This window comes from Choloepus didactylus (assembly GCF_015220235.1).
Source record: "Choloepus didactylus isolate mChoDid1 chromosome 23 unlocalized genomic scaffold, mChoDid1.pri SUPER_23_unloc1, whole genome shotgun sequence".
NCBI lineage: Eukaryota > Metazoa > Chordata > Mammalia > Pilosa > Megalonychidae > Choloepus > Choloepus didactylus.
In genome coordinates this window covers 1,031,976-1,049,690 of record NW_023637590.1, presented here as the reverse complement: position 1 = coordinate 1,049,690, position 17,715 = coordinate 1,031,976, and the positions used below count along the sequence as shown (strand labels likewise).

Genomic DNA, 17,715 nt, shown 5'->3' with positions numbered 1-17,715 from the left:
ATTTAACAGGATTAGAAATTTTGGGGGGATATGGCTTCACAATTTCAAGTATTACACATCACAGCAAATAAGCCTTTCATATTCTTATGTCCTTTTATTTATAATTATTTTGTTTTTTAATTGTATGCTTAAATATTTTTGTTGTATAATCTTATTTATAATTTTCATTTATTTACAAATTGTTTATTTATAATTTTAACAGCTTTATGGAGGCATGACACACAGCAAAATTCTCCCATTTTAAGTGTACAGTTTAATGAGCTTGTGCAAATGCATATAGTTCTGTAATCCTACGGCACTCAAGAAATAAAGCATTTATTGCCCTCACAAAGTTACCTAGGGCTTGCAATCAATGCATTCACCCAATCCTTGGTCCTAGACAACCAAAACGAGCTTTCTGTCACCAAAGATTTGTCTTTTCTAAAATTTCACATAAATGGAATCATACAGTGTGTAGTTTTCTAATTTCTATTTTCTTTCAATGGACTTGATGACATCTATGTTGTTGCTTGATTTCTTTTCATTGCTGCAGAGTACACCATATCACATTTTGTTTATCCATTTACTGATGATATTTAGATTTTGGCCATTATGAATAAAACTGCTATGAATTTTCCTATACAAATATGTGTGTGGACTTACGTCTTAATTTCTTGGGTAAATACCTAGTGATAGAATGGCTGGGTCAGAAGGTTTGTTTAATTTGTTAAGAAATTGCCAAATTGTTTTGCAAAGTGTTTGTCCCATTTTGCATTCCTTAAGAAAAACACTAGAGTCCCACTTGCACCACAACCTCTCCCAAATGTGTTAGTCTTTTGAATTTTAGACATTCTAGTGAGTGTGCAATGGCATCTTATTTTAATTAGCATTTTCCTAATGACTAATGATACTGAACGTTTTTTTCATGTGCTTATTTGCCATTTGAATACATTCTTTGGTGAAATGTCTATTCAAATTACTGTTTTTGTTATTGAGTTATATGAGTGAGGTTTTTTTACAAATATATTCTGGATGTAAGAATTTTATTGCAAATACATTCTACAAGAATTTCCTCCTCCTCTCTAGCTCGACTTCATTTTCTCAACATCTTTTGAAGAGTAAAAGTCTTAAATTTTGATAAAGGGCAATTTATCAATTTCTTTGTGGATGGTTTGCGCTTTTTATGTCCTATTTAAGAAATCTCTGCCTAACCCAATCACCTCCATTTTTTAACAATACAATTTTTTCCCTGTATCAGGCGTTTTTAATGTGTCTTTCTGATGTTTTCCAGCTGTTGGGAATTGAATCACAGCCCCCACAAGAGGGATGTTCTGGTCCCAACCCCTGCTACTGTATGTGTGGACCCATTTGTAAAGAGGACCTTTGAAGATGTTATTAGTTAAGCTGTGCCCAAGATGAAGGGGGTGAGCCTTAATAAAGCCTTATAAGGCTGACGTCCTTATAAGCAACCGAGAGAAGTCACAGGAGAAGAAGCTGGAATTCAATGGAACCCAGAAGATGAAAGAGAAAGCAGAAGATGATGTCATGTGTTGCCATGTGATGGAACAGCCAAGGAACTCTGATTCTGGTCAACCCGAAAATATGGAATCCAGGAGGAAGCAAGCCTTCTAGCCTCTGAAAATGTGAGCCAATACATTCTCATTGTTAAGTAACCCACTGTACGGTATGTGTTTTAGCATCTAGGAAATTAAAACAGTTTTAGTTTGTGAACTGGGTTTTGTCTGACCGCCAAGCTGGGCCTGCAAAAGCAACACTCTATTATCTAATGGCAGTGGTACACATGAGATCAGGCTTGAGAAACCCTTGAAGGCACACATAGGTTACACGAGGAAGTAACCCAAATATCCATGGCCCCCACTCCTGCCACACTACCTTCTCTTTCCCAGCATTACAGTCCTCTTCTGGGACTTCCCTGAAGGACAATGGTGAGAAAAAATCCTCCCAGTGGGCAGAACTTTGAGCAGTGCACCTGGTTGTTCACTTTGCTTGGAAGGAGAACTGGCCAGAGGTGCATCTGTATACTGATTCCTGGGCTGTTGCTAACGGTTTGGCTGGATGGTCAGGGACTTGGAAAGAACATGATTGGAAAATTGGTGGCAAAGAAGTCTGGGGAAGAGGTATGTGGATAGACCTTTCTGAGTGGGCAAAAAAAAATGAAGATATTTGTGTCCCATCTGAATGCTCACCAGATGGTGACTTCAGCAGAGGAAGATTTTAATAATCAAGTGGATAAGATGACCCATTCTGGGGATACCAGTCAGCCTTTTCCCCAGCCACTCCTGTCATCGCCCAATGGGCTCATGAACAAAGTGGTCATGGTGGTAGGGATGGAGGTTATGCATGGGCTCAGCAACATGGACTTCCACTCACCAAGGCTGACCTGGCCACGGCCACTGCTGAGTGTCCAATCTGCCAGCAGCAGAGACCCACACTGTCCCTGATATGGCACCATTCCTCGGGGTGATCGGCCTGCTACCTGGTGGCAGGTTGATTACATCGGACCACTTCCATCATGGAAGAGGCAGTGATTTGTTCTCACTGGAATAGACACATACTCCGGATATGGGTTTACCTTCCCTGCACGCAATGCTTCTGCCAGAACTACCATCTGTGAACTTACAGAATGCCTCATCCACCATCATGGTATTCCACACAGCATTGCTTCGGACCAAGGAACCCACTTCACAGCAAATGAAGTGAGGGGATGGGCACATGCTCATGGAATTCTCTGGTCTTACAATGAGGCACTTGCTGAAGATAAAGGCAATATATGGAACAGGTAGTAGAAGAAGTTAATTATAAATATGAGCTCTGACCACAAGACCAGTTACAGAAAAGAGGTCTGTAATGGTTATGAATATTTCTTGTTTTTTTATGAATATGTTTGTATATATACACAAAGCAAAATTTTTCCCATCTTATCCCCTTATCATATAAATTGTATTAACTTTTCGTCATAGTATTTAGGTTACAGGATATTCAGTTTAAGAGTGATTATTACCTAAGGACTTGCATACTCTTCTGGGGAAAGGATTAGTGCATTTCTGGTTACTTAGCACAGTTGAATGTTGTTAGGCAGAAGTATGACCATTATTGTTTTTATTTAGAGATTAAGTACGAACAAGGATATGTGTTTGGTGCCAAGTTGACAACGGGTAGACTGTGATTTTTAAGTTCATGTGTAAAGTTGGCCAGGTGATGGTGTCCAGTTGTTCAGACAAGCAAGCACAGGCCTGATTGTTACTGTGAGGCTATTTTGTGGATTTCAGTTATTAGTCAGTTGACTGCATCTATTGCTGATTACATCTACAATCAAAAAAGGAGATTGCTTTCAGCAGTGAGAGAAGTCTCATTCAGTCAGCTGGCCATAAAGGGAGAACTGATGACTTCAGCAGTCAGAAAGAATTATTTCTATCTCTGCTTCGACCAGCTGGCTATCCTTCGGAATTCTCTGAAACCCTAGTTGGAGATCCTGACTTGTAACCTCTGACTAATACACAGGCCTCCATTGTTTCTGATGAGAAATCATCATTAAATGCATTGTTGTTCCCTTGTATACAGTGTGTTAATTTTCTTTCACTGCTTTCAAGATTTTCTCTTTACCTTTGGCTTTTAGCAGCATGACTACGAGGTACCTGGGTGTGGTTTTCTCACTTAGAGTCTGCTGAGATTCTTGAATCTGTAAATTAATGTTTTCCACCAAACTTGGGGGAAATTCTCAGCCATTATTTCTTCTTCCTCTTCTTCTTCTTCTTTTTTTTTTTGCCTCCTTGTGCTAGTTTGGATATATTATGTCCTGCCAAAAGCCATATTCTTTAATACAATCTTGTGGGGGCAGACGTATTAGTGTTGATTAGGTTGGAATCCTTTGACTGAATGTTTCCATGGAGATGTGACTCAATCAACTGTGGGCTAAACATTTGATTAAATTATTTGCATGGAGATATGGACCCTGCCCTTTCAGGGTGGGTCTTGATTTAATCACTGAAGTCCTATAAAGGAGCTTACAAACAGAAGGACCTCAGCGTAGCTGAGAGGGACATTTTGGTGATGGCTGTTGAAAGCAGACTTTTGCTAGTCCACGGTTTGCTTCAGCGAAGCTAAGAGAGATGAAGCCCAGACTATGCCCCGGTATATACTAAGACAGAACCCCCAGGCACTTAGAGAGATATGTCCTGGGAGAAAGAACCAAGAACACACAGGAGTTGAGAGAGGAGCTGGAACACAACCCGGGATCCACAGATGCCAGCCATGTGCCTTCCCAGCTAATGAAGGTTTTCCAGACAACCATCAGCCATCCTTCAGTTTAGGTACCCTAATGTTGATGCCTTAGCTTGGACACTTTTATGGCCTTAAAGCTGTAACTCTGTAAACAAATAAACCTCCTTTATAAAAGCCAATGCATTTCTGGTATTTTGCATAATGGCAGCATTAGCAAACCAGAACACTCTTTCTCTCTCTCTTTTCTTTCTGGGACTCTAATTACATGTATGTATAACTGCTTGATACTGTACCACAGGCTTCTTAAGTTTTGTTCCTTTTTCAATCTTTTTCTCTCTGTTGTTTATCCTGGGTAATTCCTATTGACTATCTTCAAGTTCACTGATTCTTTCATCTACCATCTTAAATTTGCAGTTGATCCCCTCTTGTGTATTTTTCATTTCAGATTCTGTGATTTTATGTCTAACATTTCCATTTAGTGCTTTTTTATAGTTCCAATCTCTTTTGAGAGGACCCTTTTGTTCATTCATTACTAACACATTTTCCTTTAATTCTTTGAACACAGAAGAGCAACTTTCAAGTCTTTGTCTGTTAAATCAACATCCGGGCCTATTGAGAGTCAATTTCTATTTATTGCCCCCCCTCCCCAAGTGTGGGTCACATTTTTTCATTTCTTTGTACGTCTAGCACTACTTGGATGAAAATTGGCCATTATAGGCAATACACTGCAACACTTTGGAATCTGTTTTGTTCTTCTGAGGATTGCTGTTTCTTGTTTTAGTAGGCAATTCATTCAAACTCTGTCACCACTACTCCACTCCACACCCCAGGTTGCAGCAGCTGGTGTGTCTACTTGTTTTTCTTGGCTTCCAGATGCTCCTATTTTAGTCTCCTATTTTGGGTTTTTCCCTGCACCTGTGTAGTTTGGCAGCTAGCCAAGGATTTGGGTAGAGTCTGTACACAGATTAGGGGGTTAAACCTCTCTCTGGTCTCCTTGTTTTCTAGGTTCCCTACCTAAATTTCCAGTTGCTTTGCCAGCTCTCAGTTCTGTCCTCGGACATCTCAAGCCAATAAGCCTTCTGCTTTCCACTGCCCATGTTCTGTGTGGGCTGGGGAAGGTACTTAGTCAAAGGCACAGTAAACTCACAAATCTCAGTAGGTGTGATTCTGCCTTTCCAGGACAGACTCCCCTATAGTTTCTGCTTGCTTTTGGCTGGGCTCCTACGGGTCTTATGCATGCATGCATATTTGAGTTGTCACCCAGAGATTTGTGCTTTCTGCATCATATTTAAAAATTCTTCTCTACCCCAAGGACATAAAGATACACTACACTTTCTTCTAAAAGTTTTAAAAAACAGTGCCTCTCCCATTAAAGACTTTAATCAATCTAACACGATTTTTGTGTAGAGTAGGGATCCAATTTTATTTTTTTCATATGCAATCAACTGGCTCTCCTTTCCCAAGTGATCCACAATGCCATCAATGTCATGGTCAAGTGTCCACACATATGAGTCTATGTTCAGGCTTTTCCACTCTTCCACTTGGCAATGGGTTTATCCCTGTGTCAGTACCATAGACTCATAATTACTACAGTTGTATAGTAAGTCCTGGTATTTGGTAGGGCAAGTCCTTCTCATTTTTCATGGATAGTATCTTTCCTATCTTTTGCTCTTCTACATACATTTTAGAATCAGCTTGCAAGTTGCCCAAAAAATCTTATTTGGATTTTACTTGGAATTGTATTCCAGGTAGAGACCAATGTGGAGAGAACTAACATCTTAAGGATACTGATTCTTCCAATCATTGTTTAATTTTTATTTTGGTCTTATTTTTCAATAAAATTTAAAGGTGTTCTATAGGAAAGCCTTAAGAGGTAAACTCTTGAATAAGGTGCAAAGGAAAACAGCTACTGGAGTCTGTGTAGCCAGTGCCAATGGGTTTCAGGCCCATTGATGGGTTTCAGGCATTTCTCAGGATCTGGGGGAAGCCAGGGCAAGAACCAAAAGATGGAGACATTTAACCCGTCCTTCGTGTTGCTTTTAGTGCATGTGTCATATCTGTAAGAAAAAACAGTATAGAGAACAGAGTAACTGATAATGAACACTCACCCCAGCCTTAATGTAGATGGGAACAAATATCCAACCAACAAGATGGAGCAGAAATAGAGTCTGAAACCAAGAACAGGAACAATTAAATCAGAGTCCCCACCTAGACCATTAAATGAAATGAAAACTCAGTTACCATCTGTTTTGAGCCTGACAAACGTATGGCTACCGGGACTTTACACACAAAAGCCCAAACATACACCTTCCAGCACAGTGAACTTACTGTATGGGCACTTGTTCTTTGCCTAAAAATGGTACATTATTAACTGGGGGGTGGTGTAATTAAGCCAATTTTTAATGAAGGTATTAATTTTTAATTTATTTTTTGCCTGCTTCCTTATAGGAATGAGGTGGTTTTATAATACAATTTAAAAGACAGACAAATCAAATACTGGAAAAAAAAAAAACAAGAAACCACTCAGGGAAACAGGAGAGAATTATACCAAAATTTTACTCAAGTTATTGAAATTATGTAATAAATTTGATTCTGACTTTCTTCACAAAGAAAGCATAGGGCGCGTTGGATATATAAAGAAGGAGGTGCTAGTGAATTGTGAGATGTAAAAGATGGTGAAGACCAGGGCTTTTCACTGTGCTTGGAATCGACTTTGCTGGAAGCATTTTCTATTTTGTGGAGTGTACAAAATGAAAGAGGAGACTCAAAAAGCATGGAGCTTTCTGATTTATTAAAAATAGCTAGATGATTTATATAGAGATGAGTAAATTAACCCAGAATCAAACATTCATTTACAATTTAGGTGAACAAATTCCATGTCTTACAACAAACACATTCCACAGATTAAATAAATAATCCAATATTTTGTAAGGTTTATTGTTGAAACTTGGTATTCCTGGGAGATTCACCAGGAGCTTGTAGCAACTAGCTGGACAACTCAAAGAGCTTGGTTAAGCCCATTCTCAATAAATACTGAAAAAGACAGAGCACATGCATACATACATACACATACACAGATGTATATTTAAACTTTAATATGATCTTTTCCCTATCTGACTAGTCTCCTAATAACTGCTCTTTGTTCACTGTATTCCTATGGTTTTTAGAATGCAAATATTCTCTGTCTCTTCATTAATTTACTAAGAAGAATGAAAACCAGCACAGTCTCTTTGAGAAACCAAAGACTAGGTCTCTTCTCCTGTGACTCCTTAAGAAGTCTGAAATATTTACTCAAGATTGAAACCGAGTTTTTAGGTTTATGAGTTTTATTCGGACTTTGATAAAGGCGGAGCTTCGCTGCTGCAGGAGGCGTTACTCACGTTCCACTCGGAAGCCCCGACGGCAATCCCCGAGGAAGCTCCTTTCCCCGCCAGCTCCATGAAGTGGCTGCTGCCAACACTCGACGCGAACAGGGAGGCGCCCATCTGAAAACCAGAAGGGGATGACATGCCAGAATTCATACTCCAGCTCCGAGAATTCATTTCCAGAAACGCACATTCGTGCCGAGGTTCACGAATTCCCATTTCTGTTCTTCCTTACAGCCCCTCACTATGAATTAGAAGCCAAGTGAAGATGGAGTGAAAAAAGCAGGTATTTTCTGCTGCTGCCCTCCACGTGCTCCCCTGATCTACTTGCATTTCCCCACTGCAGAAACATTAGCAGGAGTGTGATTCTGTCACTGTTTGAGAAATAATAAAAGAAGTGAAAACAATCCAAATGATCATCTACAACACTTAATAAACTGAAGTAGATGAATATGATGAAATACAGTGTAGCATATAAAGAGAATAAGGTAGCTCTATTAAGTGATTAATATTAGGTTACATACTATGTATAACATAATCTCCTTAAAAACACACACACACATATATATATACACACATATGCTTCTGTGTGCGTATCACACTTATGCACATGCATGTATACACATGCTTAGGAGTGATTCTGGCAAGATATAAAACAAAATACTTCTAGGAATGAGATGGTGGTTATGGGGATGGAGTGGGAAAAAATGTAAAGTTCTATACTTGGACTGAACATTTTTGTTTCTTTTACAACCAACATCTGTTAACTTGTAAAGTAAAAAAATCAGAGAGGCATTTAAAATGAATAAAACACCTCCTAAACGAATAATAACTTTTGAACTGAATACAGGTAGCCACTCTATTCCAAATTAAAAATCCAGCTATTATGCTGTTGACATGAAGACACATTTAAAACCAACTTACCAAGAAAGGCTGAAGACCATAAAACCTTGCAGGTAAATGTAAACAAAGAGAAAACAGCACAGATGAGATCAGCATAAGACAAAGTAGCATTTAAGACCAAAAACATTAAACCAGACAAAGAGATATGACAGACATAAAGCAAAAAGTCTTACAAGAGACACATAATAAACAAACAATGGTACTCAAATAATGGTAGCTATTTTTACTATTAAGAATGTTCCCTACATTTTTCATAAGAGTAAGAAGTTACAAAGTCCAAATTGTCCAGTAATACAGTGTACAAACAATTGAATGTCTATTGAGATTATACCATGTAATCACACACATGTATAAAATCAATATATCAATCATCCATCTATGTTTCTATGTTTATATAGATCTAAAAAGATATTAATACATTATTGAATAAAGAAGTAGATTAGAAGTCATCATTCATTAATTCAATAGATATTAATAAATATCCATTGTGCCACGGGCTGTTGCAGGTGTTAGAGATACAGAAGTGAATAAAAGTAGATTAAAAAAAAATGCTTTCCCCCATGACGTTTATATTCTTTGGGGAAAAGAAACAGTAAATGAAACAATTTAGAGGGCTATTTTATAACATATCAGACAGTGATAAATGCTATAGGGAAAAAGAAAAGTGGGAAAGTGGAGGGAGGCACTGGGGAGCATGTCACTGTGGGTGGGAGCAAGACGGCGGCTCTCTGGGGAGAGCCCTCCAGGCAGAAGGAACAGTAGGAGTGAGGCTGGAGTGTTCTAGAACTTGGGGATGGGCATTGTAAGAGGCAAGGTCAGCGAGGTCAGGGGGGTGGGTCACCTGTGGCCTGCTGAAGCTGTCACTCTGGGTGAGAAGGGAGCCACTGGACAAGGTCTGAATTAAGCTTTAACAGGCTCCCTTTGGCTGCTTTGTTGCAAATGCCTATAGATGGGTATAGAGGAGATGTAGAGGCAGAAGGAGGGAGTCTGGAGAGAAAGCTGATACGGTCAATCCAGGTGAGATCTGGAGGTAGAGTCGGTGAGAAGTGGTCACATTCCAAATACATGCTTTAGATAGAGCTGCAGGACTTCCTGATGGATTGGGTGTTTTGGTGTGAGAGAAAGAGAAGAGACTAAGATGACTCCCAAGTTTCGACACCTGAGCAAGTGGAAGGAGGGAATTGTTGTGTAGAAGATGGAGAAGACTGCAGGAGGGGTGGACGTACAGAGGGAAATTCAGGGCTCTGTTGTGGACTTGTTCAGCTCGAGATTTCTGGTAGAGCTTTCAGAAGATGGTGTCGCACAGGCACTGGGTGTATCTGTGGGGAGTTCAGTGGGGAGATCGGAGCTGCAGGTGTAAGTTTGGCATTTGTTAGCATATAATTGGTATTTGAAGCCACACGACTAGAAGATATGGCCAAGTGGGTGAGAGCAGCTGGAGAGGAGGGGTCTGTGGATTAAGCCTGGAGAAGGAACTCGAGCATTAAGAAGCTGGGAGATGGGGAAGCAGCAGGAAGGAAGGCTGAGAACGTGTGCCCAGTGAGGCAGGGGGAAATGAGGAAGTAGGACAGCATGCAAGCAGGTGAGGAAAGCCCTTGGAAGGGGAGGGGGGACGTTCCAGAAGCTGCTGTTGAGCAGGGACTGAGAACTGACCGCCAGGTCACTGTGGAGGTCTCAAGAGCAGTTGGCACCCAGCAGATATTTGCTAATTGAATAAAAATACAAAAGAAAGAAAGCTGAAGGGGCAAACAGTTTTTCAATTTCAATTTCCTTTAATCATACCACGATTCCTTTTTTATTAAGCAATAATCCTAATGATGAAAAAAGAAGCCAAAGTCAAGACATTAGTAAATCATAACATATGTAAATAAACACTGAGAGGTTGGAACATGCTTGTGTCTCCTGAAAACCGTACTGGGCATCACAGCTTATATGAGGTAACATGGGTAGCAGAGTCTCATTTTTTTTCTGGGGAGAGAAAACACAACTTGAAGTCGAAAGACTGGCTCAGATGAGAGATAGGGGGCTCCATGGCTCAGGAAGTGATCATGCCACTAGAATCTTCCGCTGAGAAATAAACTAAGTTCAGAGGCCCGCTGCAAACATTTCTCTGCCATATTCAATCTCTTTCTAAACCAGGTTTTAAAAAGAGAAAATTAAAGCCATAATTCAGATAGTTAATGCCGGGAAAATGCTTTTACCCAAATCACCCAGGTGACTGAGGCCAAGGCTCTTTCTGGTTGAGCCATTAATGTGAATGCCTGCTCTCTCGTCTGCCTCTGAATCAAGGCACTTTCTCCAATGTGTAGTTGTGTTACCCAAATGTGAAAACCCGGATCCTCACCACAGGCCTGGGTAAAGTTTGAGGACAAAGACCACGTTCTTTGAACAATCTGGTTCTTGCATAACTCTCCAAAAGCACCTCACATTTCAGTATGGAAAACGGATGAATATTTTCACATCATGAGTTATAAAGCAGCCCTGGCTCTGGCTTGGTCCCCACATCTTCCTCCTTTTGAGGTGCTCCCACCTACCCCAGCGTGGGTGCAGGGGGCGTGGAGGGGCAAGGGGCAAGGGGGGTAGGGGATTTTAAGCCAGAATCATTTTGTATCATCAGTAAATTATTTCACATGTGAACAACAAAGAAAATGCTCCCGGCCCCTCCGTCGTGCTGCTCGCCATCTGGCATCCCGCTGTTTGGTGTCTCCATGCATCCGCTTCTGCTGTTCCCTCTGCCTGGAACAGGCCCTACCTCATCTACCTGGCAAACACCTAGGCAACCCTCAATCTCTTGCTCAAATAATCCCACTTCTGTAAGACTTTTCCTGTCCTACACAATCCACTACCTCCACCTAGCAACCCCAATCTACTGTTTGCTCATACTTGGCCCATGCCCCTCTTTTGAATGTATAATATTGCAAAGTAATATACTGCAGTGAGTTGAAAACACGCTAATTCCCATTGTAGATTGTGAGCTCCAGAGTGCAGGACGATCTGCTTCACTTTTCTACCCTGGAACTTAGAGCAACGCCTTGTACATCCCAGGCACGTAGTAAATGGTTATCACACTGAACTGAACTGCATCGAATGGAAATATTTAGGTAAGAAATTACTCAAGAGTTAAGGGGCATTTCTGACTTAGCAACTCAAATTCTTTTGGGTATCAGACATCTAAATTAAACTTAATAAACTAACTAGCATGCAGCCTCAGAAGTGGACAACCAGGGGCAAGGTGGACTCACCGGGCCCCATGCTATATTGCGGCCAGCCAGGAAGAAGTCTTCTACGGTCCCACGATTGCTGGTCAGCACAACCTAAAAAAAAAAAAAAATGAATATAACATACATGGCTTCCAGAAACCACAGACTGCTCCAAAGACCCAGGTTTCTCATATAGATGACGCTGGTTTATAGGTAAAGATCTAGAGCAGAGATCTCAAAATCCATTGCACCCCTTTTCTTCCTTTTTAGTAATAGGGCCCCAACCCCTGAGTTAGAGGAGGGTCAGTCTCCTCCAGCTATGAGTGTGCATGAGCATGACCATTTCTCTACACCCTTGGGAAAACAAGATTGCTTTATTGTCTCCCACGTGGTTAACCAGGGGCTTGGTCTCTGGCAGAGCCTGGGAGCGAAGTGGTTTAGTGAACGGTTGGCTGGATCGGGACTGGCAGCACTGGTTGCACACGTCTTCCCCAGGAGGGCTGGCACAGTCTTGTCACTGCGGTGCCCTTTCCACACGTCTAAGTCCTCTGTGCTCAGGGTCCGCACCCCCGATCCTCAGATCCCTGCCATGATCCGAAGGCAATAGTGGGACCAAGATAGCAGTGTGAGGTGCTGCAGAGTGCCATTTCCCCACAGAGACTCTGAACAACTACGAAAAACTGCAGACCCATCTTCCTCAGAATTCTAGGAAAGAGCTAAAGGGTGGCAGTAACTGAGCGAGTGCCAAATCCAGAAAACTCAGCTTTGAAAACTGGCAGGAGGACTGGGAAGATGGCGGAGTAGGGAGCTCCAGGACTCAGTCCTTCCACCAGAGCAACTGGTGACCAGGCAGGATCGGTCTGAAACAGCTATTTTGAAACCACGGAGAACAGAAGAACACTGTACAGCATCCAGGGAAGAGCAGGAGGAAGAGGCTGATAAATTATGCTAAAGAACAGTAAATCGCTCTCACCGTGTGGCGGCTACCGGTGCCCAACCCCCAGTACCATGGCAGGCTGCCGTGGGGTCCAGCCCCTGGCTACCTTGCTGGTGACAGAAAGGGACATCAAAATCCTCTTCCCTGAGACCAGGGGTGGGCACAGCCAATCACTGATCATGGCTTTTGATTAGCAACTTCGGATCGCTGGGGGCCTGGCTCTGAGGGCGGCCACTGTTTCAACCTGCCCCGGACAAAGGTCACAGCAGGGGAGACTTAAAGATGCTGCACTTCTTCAGGGCTGTGGGGGACAATTAGTTGAAGGGTTTCATTTCCTGGGCAGGCCAAGAAAACTCAGCTTTGGGGAGCTGGGAAGAAGCTTCCTGATCCCCTCCCCAAGGCACTTTGGAGCTGGTCTGTGCCCCTTTTGTGGATCCCTGGAACTCCTTCATGGTTCTTCTGGGAAAGAGTGACTTGGGAAAGTCCTTGCTGTAATTTCTTTCCTCCCAGAATTTGCCCTCCAGGCGAAAGCAGCTTGAGATAATGGAAAGAGTATAACAGATCATAGAGGCAGAGGGTCTGAGGTAAAGGCTTGCCAGCTTCAAACACCAGAGAGAGGGAGGTCTGTCTCCTGGGGAACAGACGGGACAATCGAACTTCTTAAACAGGGGAACTCCAAAACAACTAACAAGCAAAAACCCATGACAAGACACAGGCCCAGAAAAACAGGGAAAACCCTGCCCACTACATTCACCTTGGGCAGGCCTTCCTGATAGCAGGGCTAAAGTTCAAGAAAATCTCCCCGTTATCTCCAGATGGCTACAAAATCAAGAAACAGGCATCCCAGGGAATAAGTCCCAGGGTTAACGTTTTAAAATATTAGAAGGTACAGTGTGCAACAAAAGAGTACAAGAGAAACAAAGAAACAGGAAATGACGGCCCATCCAAAGAACAGGATAAAAAATCCAGAAAACACCAATGAAGAAGATCAGAATGTGGACATCTTGAACAAAGCCTTTAAAAAATGATCTTAAAATACTCAAGGAAATAAAGGAAAATACAAAGAGAAAATAAAGGATACCAGGAAAATAACAAATGAGCAATAATAGAATCCTAGTAAAGATATAGAAAATTTGAAATGGAACTAAACAGAACTACTGGAGTTGAAGACAACAATAACAGAAATCAAAAATGTCCAGGAGGATTTCAAGAGCAGGTTGGAGGTGGCAGAAGAAAGAATGAGCAAACTCAAAGACAAGAATTTTGAAATGAGTCAGGGTAAGGAGCAGAAAGGAAAAAAAAATTATGAAAAACTAAAACAGCCTAGGATACCTTTGGGACACCATCAAGAAAACCAATATATATAGGAGTTCCAGAAGGAGAAGAAAAAAAAGGGGCGGAGGAAATATTCAAAAAAATACAACAGACAACTCCTAAACTTAGCAACTGACGTGAATATGCAGATCCAAAAAGCTCAGAGAACACCAAAAAGAATAAACATGAAGAAAAACACACCCCACGATATACTGATCACACTGTCTAATGCAAAGAACAAGGAGAGAGTTCTGAAAGCTGCAAGAGAAAAGCAACGTGTTATGTACAAGGGAGATGCACTTAGATTGAGTGCCAGTGTCTCATCAGATACCATAGAGAAAAGAAGGAAGTGGTTTGAAATACTTAAAGCGCTGAAAGAAAACAACAGCCATCCAAGAATTTTATATCTGGTGAGACTTTCTTCAAAAATAAGGAAGAGATTAGGACATTTCCAGATAAACAAAACAGAGAGAATTCATCACCACTAGACCTGCCCTCCAAGCAATGTGAAAGTGAGTTCTGCAGTCTGAAAGGAAAGGATACTAGACAGTGCTTCAAGACAGCACAAAGAAATAGAGACCCACAGTAAAGGCAACCATTTGGGTAATCATAAATGCCATTATCATTGTAGAGTACCCGAAGTAATTTACAGATTCAATGCAATCCCAATCAAAATCCCAACAATCTTCTTTGCAGAAATGGAAAAGTCAATTATCAAATTTATACGGAAGGACAAAGGGCCCTGAATAGCTAAAGCCATCCTGAAAAAAAAGGATGAAGTTGGAGGACTCACACTTTCCAACCTTAAAACTTATTACAAAGCCACAGTAATCAAAACAGCATGGTATTGGCACAAGGACAGACCTAGAGACCAATGGAATCAAATTGAGAGCTCAGAAATCAACTCTTATATTTATGGCTGACTGATTTTGACAAGGGGACAAAGACCACTCAAGTGGGAAAGAATGGTCTCTTCAACGTGCTGGGAAAATTGGAGTTCCATTTGCAAAAAAGGAAGAAGAACCCCCAATTCACACCTTATACAACAATCAACTCAAAATGGAGCAAAGACTTACATATAAGAGTCAGAACTATCAAATTCCTATTCAAAAAAAACGTAGGGAAGCACCTTCAGGACCTTGTGTTAGGCAATAGTTTCTTAAATTTTACACCCAAAGCACAAACAACAACAGAAAAATAGATAAATGGGACCTCATCAAAATTAAAAGTTTTTTTTGCTTCAAAGGACTTTATCACAAAAAAGTAAAATGATAACCTACACAATGGGAGGAAATATTTGGAAACCACACGTCCGATAAAGGCTTAATATCCAGACTAGAAGAAATCCTTCAACTTAACAACAAAAAGACAACAAACCAATTTAAAAAATGGGCAACAGACTTCAATTAGTGATATGAATGAAGCAGGTCTGGTTAAGACCAGGGCAAACCAGGCCAAAGGGTAAAGGTCGAAACTGACTGTGTTTTAAAACTTCAACTTCCATGTGAGACCAAGGGAAGAGATGTCTGTTTGGTATAGGATCTAAATTTTCTAAATGGTACAACTCTACAGTCAGTTTGTTCAAACACCACAATTGCATGGAACTTTGAATAGGAAGTGAGATATGGTAAGTTAGTAAAGGCTGGAGTGAAATAGTGACACATCCCAGAGTAATTTGGGCAGATAATAAAAAATATATTTACAGCCTCCCCCTCCCCAGCCCCAAGGATCTGGGGGAAGGTGCGGAAGTGTTGGACATCCTCACTGGACTGGTGTTGATGTTGTCACAAACAATGGGACTGGCGGTTTGATGTGCTGAGCCCTCGATCATGGGACTTGCCCTTATGAAGCTCGTTACTGCAAAGGAGAGACTAAACTTGCATGTAGTTGTGCCTAAGAGTCTCCCCCTGAGTACCTCTTTGTTGCTCAGATGTGGCCCTCTCTCTCTCTAACTGAGCCATTTCGACAAGTGAACTCGCTGCCCTCCCCCTTACATGGGACCCAACTCCCAGGGGTGTACATCTCCCTGGCAATGCAGAATATGACTCCCGGGGATGAATCTGGACCCGGCATCGTGGGACTGAGAGTATCTTCTTGACCAAAACAGGGATGAGAAATGAGACGAAATAGTTTCAGTGGCTGAGAGATTTCAAATGGAGTCGAGAGGTCACTCTGGTGGACATTCTTATGCACTATATAGATAACACCTCTTAGGTTTTAATGTATTGGAATAGCTAGAAGTAAATACCTGAAACTACCAAACTCCAACCCAGCAGTCTGGACTCCTGAAGATTATATAATAATGTAGATTACAAGGGGTGACAGTGTGATTGTGAAGACCTTTTGGATCACATCCCCTTTATCTAGTGTATGGTTGAGTAGAAAAATGGGGATAAAAACTAAAGGACAAATGGGGTGGGATGGGGGGATGGTTTGGGTGTTCTTTTTTCACTTTTATTTTTTATTCTTGTTCTGGTTCTTTCTGACGTAAGGAAAATGTTCAGAGATAGATTGTGGTGACGAATGCATAACTATGTTATCATACTGTGGACAGTTGATTGTATACTATGGATGACTGTATGGTGTGTGAATGTATTTCAATAAACTAAATTAAAAAAAAAATGGGCAGAAGACTTGAATAGACGTCTCTCCAAAGAAGATACACAGATGACCAGAGAGTATCTGAAAATATGCTCAATATCATTAGCCAAAAGGGAAATGCAAATCAAAACCAGAATGAGATATCATTAGAATGGCTGCCATTACAAAAACAGAAAATAACAAGTATCAGAGAGGATGTGGAGAAATAGGAAGTCGCATTCATTGCTGGTAGCAATGTAAAATGGTGCAGCCACTGTAGAAGATAGTTTGGTGCTTCCTCAGAAAGCTAAGTATAGAATTACCATGCGACCCAGCAATGCCACTACTAGGTAATATACCCAAAAGAATTGAAAGCAGGAATTGAAACAGATATTTGCACACCGATGTTCATGGTGGCATTATTCACAATTGCCAAGCTCAAGTGTCCATCAATAGATGAACGGATAAAATGTGGGAATACAAGGGAATATTATTCAGCCCTAAAAAGGAATGAAGTCCTGGTACATGTGACAACACAGATGAAACTTGATGACATCATGTTGAGTGAAATAAGCCAGACACAAAAAGACAAATATTGAATGATCTCATTGATTTGGAAATAAGGAATAGGAAGTTAAGGCTTAAAATGTTCAGGGGTTCAATGGAATGATGGAAATGTTTTGGTAGTGAAGGGACGGTGATGGTAGCACAACACTGTAAACATAATTTACACCACTGAATCATAAATTTGGATGTAGTTAAAAGGGGAAATTTTAGGTTGTAAATAAGTTAGTAGAATGAAAATTAGAAAAAAATCATAGGACTGTAAACCCTAAAGTAAATTATGGACAAGAGTTAACAGAAAAATTTTAATAATATTGTTTCCTTGATTGTAACAAAAGTACCAAACTAATGAAAACTGTTAACACGGAAACTCTGCGTGTGTGTTTGGGGTGTTTATGGGAACTCTTTCTTTTCTTCATGATTTTTCTGTAAACTTACAACTTCTCTAATAATAAAAAAGACAATACAGGGGCTATCCTGGATTTCTTAGGATTAGCATGCTTAATGGAAAGGTTTTTCCATGGGGGGAAGTTAATTCATTACCACCATCTGAGGTATCTACATTTTAACAAGGTCTCTTCACATCATAAAGCCTGAAACCAAAGGGGTAACTCTCCAAATTCAGCCACAG

The 17,715-nt window shown here is 40.9% G+C and overlaps 1 protein-coding gene across 1 annotated transcript in view; it reads right to left on the bottom strand.

The window, feature by feature from the left end:
- Positions 1 to 17,715, bottom strand: part of LOC119524826 (sodium/glucose cotransporter 1-like) — a 98,586-nt gene that overhangs the window by 60,146 nt on the left and 20,725 nt on the right. Inside the window, exons 3-5 of the mRNA XM_037823459.1 lie at positions 11,732 to 11,803; positions 7,602 to 7,706; positions 6,330 to 6,389 (exon numbers count right to left, since the gene is read on the bottom strand). Coding sequence (XP_037679387.1) covers positions 6,330 to 6,389; positions 7,602 to 7,706; positions 11,732 to 11,803 — 237 coding nt within the window. The remainder of the gene's footprint in view (positions 1 to 6,329; positions 6,390 to 7,601; positions 7,707 to 11,731; positions 11,804 to 17,715) is intronic.